This window comes from Hyalella azteca, unplaced genomic scaffold (assembly GCF_000764305.2).
Source record: "Hyalella azteca isolate HAZT.00-mixed unplaced genomic scaffold, Hazt_2.0.2 contig4353, whole genome shotgun sequence".
Taxonomy (NCBI): domain Eukaryota; kingdom Metazoa; phylum Arthropoda; class Malacostraca; order Amphipoda; family Hyalellidae; genus Hyalella; species Hyalella azteca.
Window position 1 is genome coordinate 281,345 of NW_025934572.1, and position 11,045 is coordinate 292,389.

At 36.6% G+C, this 11,045-nt stretch overlaps 1 protein-coding gene across 5 annotated transcripts; it reads right to left on the reverse strand.

Annotated features, from left to right (window-relative positions):
* Positions 1–3,456: 3,456 nt before the first annotated feature.
* LOC108682167 (mpv17-like protein 2) lies at positions 3,457–10,633 on the reverse strand. 5 transcript variants are annotated; one of them, XM_018171289.2, is made up of 4 exons: positions 10,500–10,633; positions 5,724–6,231; positions 4,936–5,077; positions 3,457–4,431 (listed from the first exon to the last, which is right to left on the reverse strand). In XM_018171289.2, the coding sequence occupies exons 2-4, from the start codon at positions 5,872–5,874 to the stop codon at positions 3,855–3,857; spliced, it is 870 nt and encodes a 289-aa protein (XP_018026778.1). In that variant the 5' UTR covers positions 5,875–6,231; positions 10,500–10,633; the 3' UTR covers positions 3,457–3,854. The 5 variants fall into 5 exon arrangements, with proteins under 5 accessions (XP_018026778.1, XP_018026777.1, XP_018026779.1 ...); XM_018171288.2 differs by lacking the exon at positions 10,500–10,633 and adding an exon at positions 10,270–10,323; XM_018171290.2 differs by lacking the exon at positions 10,500–10,633 and adding an exon at positions 9,826–9,844.
* Positions 10,634–11,045: the final 412 nt, after the last annotated feature.

Below are 11,045 nucleotides of genomic sequence, written 5' to 3' on the forward strand. Positions count from 1 at the left end.
AAAATTTTTCAACGTCATTCGTTAGAATTAAATTGTGAGGTACATGTATAAATAGGATTCTATGGCGTTGTTTTTCATATATTATTAATTTGCTATGCAAATCCATTCGACTCGCTCACGGTCAAGGGATGAATGGCGGACCAGCCAGAGGTCACTTTTTCATGCGTGCGTTGCTTGAAAACCGACGCACGTGGGGCAAGGCCGCCATGGGCCACTTTTTCAGAGTCGGATTTGGCACCAAGTTTTTGTGACTTGTGCCCGTTCATTTATAGAGAAGGAATATATTGGCATGCATTGTTGGGGGCTTCGTGCAAGACTGCATTGCCAGTCCACAACATCGTTACGCCATGATTTTCCATGTTGCTGTTGTAATATAAAAACATTAAGTGCTGCAAAAAAAATCACGATTATGTGAAATTTTGTTACCAGTATCTCTCGATGTCTAAATCTGGACTGACTTTAGAGATTAGAAGACATTAATGAAATTTAATCAATCAGTCTTGCCCATACTCAAACTGCATACGGTTAGTCTGTCAGCTTGTGACGGCTACAGGCTAAGCCGCTTCCTGTGTTGCAGGTAGCGGAAAAACGGTAGGAAACAAGCCATGAAGATAGGCACTAAAACTATCCTCAGATGATTGCAAATTCAACATCGCAAATTCACTTTTCACCTTTGATATTTATACTATTAGTTTTTAACGTGAATTATATAATTGACAATATAGATGCTTGAAGTTTCTGTCATGAGCGAATCACAAATTTTTTATCCCATCAAAGAATTGCACAAAATTTGCTGATGAGAAGAAAAGAAACTCATTTTACACGCTATATGAACCTATTTCGCAGAGCGGGAACAAAACTTTACCTGCATGGCATATCGGAAAAGAAAATTTAGTACAGTTGCTGATCCGAAAAAAAGTGTTTGGCGGCGTGTTTTACGATGAGTGCATGAGTTAATCCCTTGAAATATTTGACCGAGGGCTTGTGCCAAATAACAGCATATTTTAGATCCGAGAGGACCTATGAGTAGAGAGAATCCCGAGGACCGCAGCAGATTCTTGCATTATTATGGTTTGATGAAAACGTTTGATTATACATTCCGCGTAAAACAGGAATTTTTACTATGAACAGAAACTACTACTTGGATGTTTTACAAAAAACTTTACAATATTCTAAGCTTTGCGCGTTATTTAGTGCAGCTCTGTGTCGTCACTGAGATCAAACGGTCAGGTTGAAATTCAGCGTCCAGCATCAAAGGCAAAATTTGATGCCTTCAGTTCTTCAGCTAATAATCAATACGTTTTGTACCCTATTGACAGATCATGTCGAATCTCAATGGGAGAAAACAGTGATTTATTTAAATAATTGAACTTTTTAATTGTAATGTTTTTTAAATCTCCATGTTATCTACAGTAAATTGGTTTGCTTCACATGCATCAAATGACAGATTTATGTTAACATGATTCAACATTTAATAGCGCTATGATAACAGCTGCTCGACCGGTTGGCTTTCACTGACCGCCAGGAAGGTGTGAGTGAACGGGTTTCTTCAGTTGAGGTGGGGGTCACACATAGCATTTAGAAAACGTCTGCGTTACACATTGGAAAGCAAAATTCCGGCAAGTATAGGGTGAGGGTGCAACATAATCATGATGGATCTGAGTAAATTCAGTTTACTGATCATCCTCCAGTGAATGTTTCAAAAGGGTTTATGTGAAATGCTTTTTTGATGTAACTGAGATCACAATTACGATTCCTTTGTTAGCGATTTATTAGATTACAAATTTTACCCGAATTTCTAAATTGAACGACATTGAAAGGCATTCTCGCTAAATAATTGAGCCACTTGAAACAAAATTATACAGTGAATAATTCGAGCAAGAAATCTAAAATGTCTGTGAAAACTTTACTTTCATCCATTGGTTTAGGAATCTCATCATAGGAATGAAGAAATTGTTTAAAGGAAATTCCTCCACCCGTGAATTTCTAACTCAAATTCAACAAAAAATTATTTCGTACATGGATGAACAATGTATCAAATGAATTTATAAGTGCAAGATGCCAGTTTAATGTGATAGCTTAGCTTTTAAAAAATTATATATCGTAATTAGTTACAGCTACGTTAAATTCGAAAAGGATAAGGAATCATGATGTATTTACGGGTTTTCTCTGATCGTCAGTGACCCGCGCAAGATAACATCGCCCTGCACGAATATTCATGGCGGGCGTCGCCTAAGGAGATTCGAGTATGCATCACGACTTCGTTAAAATTAACGAGTAAAATGAACAAAAAGTTATATCGAAGTACCAAACATATGCCACGCCAGACTATCATATGTCCGGCAGATAATTAAAGAGTAGCATTCGACACTAATGGGTATTTTTTTCCAATAATGTTAATTTATTCTCTAGCAGTGAACACAACCGACGCCGATAACGATACATTTTGGCGTATAACTCAGGAAGCTCGTCCTAGCGATAACCAAGAATATAACACTGCATAAAAAAATCTGCTACGGTTTTCTCATTACTACAAATTCGAAGTTGCATTAAATACTTTTGTCGTTGAGGAGACGTCAATTTCGCTGAGCAATGTACATCCCCAGTTTCAGCGATCGAAATTCCTACCGTGCGCACGCGACAATTCGGTTTCCTGTAACTTGGCGAAAGCAGTTATGGACGCAACTGCTTCTGGTCATGCTTCTACCAGTTTTTAATATGCAATTCGATGTTTGTTATCCTTAATCATACAAAAGAGTAAAATCGCAGAGACGAACGGCCGATCGCTCCGCTCGTTGCGCAGTACCTTACCAAGAGTATCGGTAGTGAAGTCTCTGAAGCTTCTCGAGCCTGGTTGCTGGCAAGAGAAAATATCTCGGTGCTAGCGGCCGTGTGAGGTAAGGTCACTGCATGATTCCATGAGTGCAGTTTGCTACCGTGCTTCAAAATTTATTTCTGCTGAAGATCTTATGAAGAATACTTTACACCAATTGCCATGACGTTCAATAATATTAACTCTGCTTACATATTGCTCTGGGAATTGTATCACACCCTGTCGAATGTCCGACGTCTCAATGGAGTAGGCATTAGGTTTGCGCCAAAGTCACGCAACATTATAAAGATAATTTCTCTGGGAATATTCAGTTATCCAGGAACAAAGTGACACGTACTTAATTCCCTTTCTTATACACGAGTGTAGAACCGCTTTAAATTCACTCTCGTAAATCAGAATATAATGAATGGTTCAAGCCTCTGCCCTGTATCATGAAACGAGTACTAAAAATATTCAACTCGAGCATTGTTAGTATCATAAAATTGCCAGCAAGGTTAATTTGCGTTAATACGGTACCGGTATTAGATCCATTTCGAGTGTAATAGATAATTGGCTACTTGAGCTTATGTTGAACTACAAAATTTACTGCGGAAGACTTAACGCATGACAATAAGGGAATAACAAACTCTTCAATAGTACAGTTTATTTTATTGATTGTGTTGGGCTTGGAACAATAATCCAATGCGTAGAATTATTGTTTACGAACACAAGAAAAAGTTATTTTTATAAATGATTCAACACCATGAATGAAGTTTCGATCCTCAATCGCCAAACAAGCAAATACTTTTGCAGATGAATAAGCAATACTACTTCTTAATGGTAGCTGATAGGTATTCCCTGAATCGATTCCTGGCAAAAAATGAGAAAAATTTATCTGGAAGATAAGCAGTACATAAAATATCTTCGACAAAAAAAACTAGATTTAGAGCCTACAGTATGTATTATACGACTGCTCTGCACATAGTCCGATAAGAGGTCCCCAAAACAAACAGTAATTCACCATAGCATATGCAAACATATTTCATCTATTTTTGTGGCTCATCAGAGAGTGAGAATTAGCTAATGAGGACAACGAGGAATCCAATTTCTTGTCAGAGGAGTTCTCATTATTCAAGAGTTTTTCATCGCTTGAATTGTCTGTACCTGTTATCAGACTACTGGCTCTCGAAGCCAGCAGCTGAACGTCCTCGATCGCCATGTCATTATAAATGTGTGAAGCAAACACATCGTATATCAAGCTTATGGTATTATCATAAAGAACTCTAAAGCGAGTTGGTAAGAAATAAAAGTTAACGAGTTGTGCAGGAGGCCAAACTATCCACTCTGACACGTACATCAGCGCGCCCTTGTGTCGAAGATCTTCCGTGAAGTTAGATAACTGAGACGATATGGAGTGTGACGTATCTTTTTGAGAAGAGACCTTAGCAGAGTTTTCAGTCACATGATCAGTAAAAGCAGCAATGCATTTCCGAGAGACAGCCAAAGAGCCGAAAAATACACACAAGCAAACGGGCGAGAAAAGTATTTGGTCAACCGCAAGTTTTTTCATTATCACTCGTAATGAACGACCGGGAAGGGCACGATCCAAGAATTGGTACCTGTAGAGACATAAAAATAATTAGTAAAACGCTAAAGACAACACTTGGAAATCAAACAGGATGTGTGACAGGCAGCCATGAACTACATAGAATGAAAAATTTTTGTCACAACCATAAAAAAAATGTAACTCAGTACTCACGGCAGTGAGTGACAGAGATCGCATTTTCTCGTGCATTAATCAGTTTTCATTGCGATTAATGCAGTGCATTAGAGCTAGAGATGTCGATCTTTGATACAGGCATGCCTGCTTCTTAAAATCGACGAAAACGTGAAGTCACGGACGGACAGACAGACAGACAGACGGACATACGGACATGGCGTGCACAATAGTGCATTTTTTCTATTAAGAAAAAATGCGCTAAAAATTGACTCGCACACAAGATTTTCTGTCATATTAATGCTCAAATAATTGAATAAGTAAATAACACTACGTATATCAATCCTGAAAATAATTAAAAATAGAATTATGCCCGTTGAAAACTTTTGCAATAAAATGAACTTGCCAGTAATGGCAGAGCATTCCCACAGAAGCACCACTCGCAGTCATATTAACTGTGCGGACAACATCATAGGGGTGAACTCCAGCAGCTACAACAGCTGGCTTGCTTGAGAGCTTGTAATGTTGCTGCAACAGGTCTCCACAACCTGCAATGTAAAGAATTTTTTTTAGAAATCCTGCCGAGGTATTTCCACTGAATGTTATTTTTAAGTTGGGCCCAAATTGCAAGGGTGTACAATTTTTCAAATTCATTCGCAGTTAAGAAATTAGGATTGAAATGATTTATTAATGTTTTTAATCAAATCACCAGATAATTGGGACTAAAAAAATGACTCAATAAATCAGCAACAACATATTTTACTCAGTGAGCCAATCAAGTATGTAACAATTCCAAAAGGTTTTCTGACTTGGCACAAATCAGGAATAGCATCCCATATTTCCCAAAAATCAAGGGTAAATAGGTAGGATTTTTTTTATATTCAATTTTAAAAATTGCTGACATAAACAAGCTAGTATTAAAAAAAATACAGTTGATTTTCAAATAAGGCAGGCAGAAATGTGGCGCTGATCTTATCTTTAATGATAGAAATTATGGAAGGGGCATAAAACAGGTGAAATTTACTAGAAGCATGGGCAGTTTGCCTCATTCGCACATTGACAGTTGACACTAACAAGATGATATTTCAAAGAAACCATTTCATTTTTAATTCCCTGATCTGGTTCAAAATTATATTTAATATCTTAATTATAATATTGGTATCTACCTATTGGTGGTTGACGCTAGTGACTCACCTGACAAAGCCATGGAAATTGAAACATTGGTGACCAAGAGGTACTTAGTAAAGGCATTATTGATATAGGTTTTAGTCTGAAGAACAGAACGCAGCTTCACAACATTTTCTATAGTTGGTAAAAACAGTTGCAAGGATTTGAGCTTTCCCATTTTTGAACTTGAGTCAAATTAGGTCAAAGTTCAAACTAATAAGTTAATTCAGGAGTTCAACAATTTTCTTAATCAAAATAAACATACAATCAACCAGCAACCACAATCTTAGTCTTGATGCATGTTTAAGACTTTTTTCTCGTTTGTGAAGTATTCACAACGTATGAAATTGAATCACAGCTCAACCTTTATTTTTTCTATTGACAATTAGTGGGAGACTTGTCCAATGTGACCTCAAGTCAGAATGGAGTGGTCTAGTTGCCACAGTGTGATCTTTGTTCTGCAGACAGTCTAGAAGAGCCTTGAAAATTTGCCTACAGCCTCAGGACTGGATGATGCCAGGCAGTTGCTCCACAGCTGCAGGCAGGCAGACAATTGTTAAAAACTGTGGTGGCTCAACAGAAATATTATGTTCATGAATTGTGAGTTGAAATATGTTTGATAGTAATATTTTATAAAACTATTCATATACATAAAAAACATATTTAATCCCAAGTTCGCAGACACCAGCATGCCCTACATATTCCTTGGGGTGCCTCACATGAGTTTGTTTGTATACACTACTGAAGGTCCAGCTTTGCCCTCCCACACAGGGAGGAAACACAGGCTCACGGAAGTTAATTTTTGAGTTCTACAAGTAAACCAGTACCAGTGAGTATATTGGATACCAGCATTATCATATACTGTATAAGACATTGATTGAAATATTAAGCAGAAAAGAAAATATTGTGTTTAAAAATAAATTTTTAAAGACAACACTCCAAAGAGGCCAGTGTCTCCAATGTTACACATGTATACCATCAACTGCGGCTACACGGGACGATTTTGAACGTTTTTCATTCATAAGTTCTTACCATGAAACATTTCATAAACAAGTTTAGGCTCATTTCAAAGCTCTTTGCAAGGGCTATCGCATGGCTTCTCCAAAAAAATTCTATATAGTCAAATGGGGTAAGACAGGACCGCAGCCTTCATGGGGTAAGAAAGGACCAGCCCATGGCGTGCATTCTAATTGCACTGAATTCAATTTGACAAAAGAAGATGTTAGAGCAATCATTGCCTGTCACTTCAGTGTTTGTGGCAACCCTCTTCTGCAAATAATGAATTTCTGGCTAATTTTTAAAGAAAACCTATGTAAAGAAGGGTCACAAAATAGTTATATAACCCTGTTTGGGAAATAAGCTCTATCTAATGACAAAAAATTTTTTGGCCGGGTTTGTAGATGTAGGCAGGTAACCTCAAGTAATAGGCAACTTTTTAGACATACTAGGCATTCCTGCTTGCTACCTACCATCACTGCTTGACATGTATTCTAAAATGGGGTAAAAAAGGACCGGACATGGGGTAAGACAGGACCACTAAATGATCCTGTTTTACCACACAAGTGGTCCTATCTTACCCCACAAATGGTCCTGTCTTACCCCACAAATGGTCCTCTATTACCCTACAGTTTATCAAAAATAGTTTTTAAATTAATATATTATTGTGTAGTGACAAAAACTTCAATGTGACTGATATAAGTAAGAGTTGTCTTCCAGCAAAACAAAACAGTAACAAGTGGTTGATTAATCAAATAATGTGTTTCTAGATGCATAATATTGAATATCAGATTTGTACTTTTATTAAAAACCTCGTAACATAAGAATTGCCAGTTGGTCCTGTCTTACCACATGCCTGGTCCCATCTTACCCCAGTGGGGTAAGATGGGACCAGCTCACTTTTTTTAATCTGTACAGAAAATTATGTTTGATGCAAAATGTCTGAGTTGTAGCTTAGAAGCCTATTGCATAATTACACCTTGTGATAGGTTTAGGGTTTTTTAGTTATTCATGGTATAGATGCTACAGGCTTGTTAGTGATTTCGGTCCTGTCTTACCCCATCTGACTATATATGCTATTTGTAAGGTGCCAGAAGCAAAAAAATAAGAGTGGCCCGAGTAGCCCCATTGAACAGGGCTACTCACGACACTTGAAATAAAACTTAATTTTAAAACATTTGAAGCATGCAGAGTGTACTCATCCATTACTACAGTACTCTGAAGTCCTCCTCTTTCATTGTAGATGATGTAGAGGTAGAATAAATGAGATTTTCTGTGATTTTTACTTGTTTTTCCTTTATTGATATGATATTACCATATACATTAATTACCGTATTATTGATGCAATATTACCGTATCTATGAACAGGCCATTGAGCATTTCAACTACCTTGTCCACTGCAAGCTTCATATTAGCAGCCTTATAGCATTTTTTCTGTATCTGTAAGCTTACAGGACAGCTTGTAATTTCACACCATTCCAATTGGGTCAAGTGAATTCACTATGAAAAAATTAGTGAAAAAATTAGTGAAAAACATACCTGAAACAGAAAGGAATGTTTTAGTGACAACCATCATATGTTTTGGAGAAATAAATCATAGTTTAGGTCAATTACTTTTCATTCTATGGTGCCTGGTGCACAATTCTATATATGACATTCTATGCACAATTTTGTGATGACCAACGATGCACTAATTTTTTGATAAGTGAATTTTTTTTGCTGAGCAAGATAAATGTAATATATATTCTTTGTTTTTAATCAATTTTTTTCTCAACTGGAGCCTTTGCAAACTGAGGTTCTACTGTAAATGCATTTTTGCGGGTGTCCCAAATAGCCCCGAGGGGTGTCCCAAGTAGCCCCGCCGTGCAGAAATGGCCGCAATTTTTTTTGGATTGAGGTATGTAAATTCCGCAAATAAAGTTTTCATACTGACACTTGTCTGCCACTTTTTTCTAAGCAAAATTTTTTAATATGGCAAATTATTCTTTTACTACAGAGTACAGACCTTAGCAGAAGTAACTTTTCAAAATATTGTTTTTCACCATTTTTTCAGGAATTTTTCAAAGCTAGTAAATGTAGTATTTTTGAACTTCCTTTATACTACATAGATAGGAAAAATGTTGACGTTTATGCCACTATATTTAGTTTTGCAATATTCCAATTAGTTTTGCTACTAAAACAGTTTTAGGCCGTGTCAGAGGGCTGTCTCAAGTTACCCCGCCTGTCCTGAGTAGCCCCGCCCCTGGTTGATGGTATTAAGCTTTTAATTAAGAAAATTTTAATTTTTGCAGACAGCTTGGAATGAGCTGTCTGTGTCTAATTCCAAGCTGTGTTGGAATTAGTTTTTATGTGTCTAAAACTGTCTCTTAACTTAATCATCTATTAATTTTATTACCACTTGAAATCAGCAAATACAAGTATACTTAAAGGATTCCTAATATATTTACAGACATATTTAAAAGTCTCCAACCATAATATTCTTTCTACACAAACAGTTTATCACTATTTGGTAGAGCAAGGTCAACTATCAACTTTGACACATTTTTTGATGTTCTCACTGGGTGATGCACACTGTCTCTCTTTGGATGATTGGATCTCAACATTTTCCCAACAGACAGCCCAGACCTAGTGTTTTGGCAATAGTATGGTGTGCAAAAGTATGACGTCACTATTTCAACCATCAAGGAATGCATGGAAGATGGAACTAAAGAATAGCTTAATATAAAGGTAAAAAGTTGAGAAGAGTCAGAATTACCAACGATGTTGGAATATACTGCATTTACCCTAATTTTTTCAATTTTTTTAATATAGAAAAATTAATTTTCAATTTTAAAACAATTTATTTTGTCATTTGATTCTTGCATTGTCTCCAACTTTATGCAAGTGTGCAAAATTTCAGATTGATAGAAATAGAATAAGTAGAAGTGTGTTAAATTTTGATCATCAGATTTGTAGCAGACAGACAGGCAAATAAACAAGAAGTGAAGTTAAACTGTTAAAGAGAAGTGTTGTACCGTAAAATGGGGTAACTTAGACCACTTTTTTTTTTATAAATGATGCCATTTTTTTACTAGCTAAATTAAACTTGAATTGAAACATGCAAAATACAGGTCTATACTCTAGCTTCACTCACCATAAATTGCTGGCTCCTGCCTCTCATAGTCTTTATGTAATTTCAAAAAAAGTGATGGTCTTTGTTACCCCAGCTCTTGGGGTAACTTAGACCTGTCTCTTATACACATCTAGATGTGTATAAGAGACTGGTATTAGGCCTTTAATGCCCATTGACAAAATTTTTCTATGTCAAATAGTTTTTGAGTTGTGGGGGTTTTTGTTAAAAAAACGAAAAGTGGTCTAAGACTCTAAGTTACCCCGCCGGTCTAAGTTACCCCATTTTACGGTACGTAAAAAGGAACTGATTCTAAAAAACCTCTGATTAGCCCCTATGCTTAGTATGCCTATAGGCTATGCTATAATGCTATGAGTATGAGAAGACAATTGCTGGCCCTGCTGGGCAACATACATCATACATGTAGGTATAATGTATTCAATAGAAATTAGAATCAATACAACATACGTCCAGCGTCCAGGATCTTGAGCTCTAGAAATGTTTCTGCTTTGACACTATCACTATGAATTATTATTTATAATGAATTATAATTATATGAGTACCTACTGCTACTGTGCTACAGTGAGTACAGTCAGCTAGTTTATCTAACATTTGAGCTTAGACAGTAGTATAATTGAAATTTGGTACATTAAAAAATGAGGTGTTAAATAGTTTCTACTGAGCCACAGGCTCACAACCTCACAGGTGCAGGAGTTGCTTCAGTGAAATAACCGGCTACAACTTCTTGATTTATCTTGATTTATCTTTAAGCACCAGTCTTCTTGGACATAGGTGCTTTGTTCAGAGCAGGGTGTAATTTTTACTACAGCTGGTCAATAACCTAACAATTTATTGTGTGTTCATTTCTCCCAACCAAATTCGTCCTGCCGATATCTATGTTTCTGTCCGTGCATTGGTAAACAATTCAGGTCAACTAGCCAGGCCATTCAGTTCTCTGATAGGAGTTAAATAATTTAATGTGGAGTGGTAAAAGAAAACCCCCACAAGTGCCTATTCCGATTCGCGCGGGACTTTGTTGCGGTCTCCTGAAAAGTTAACTTATTGTCACGGCAAACCTATCTCTTCCTAGAGTTTTGAAGCTACAGCAATGAGACATATACCATTCGATTCGCAATTAAAATATCTATCGATTCGTTGTAGTTTTTTTTGAATTTCGTTCGTTTTGAAAATATTTTGAAAAAAGGAAAATTGGGGAAAAATAGGAAAATTTTGGGAAAACTGCT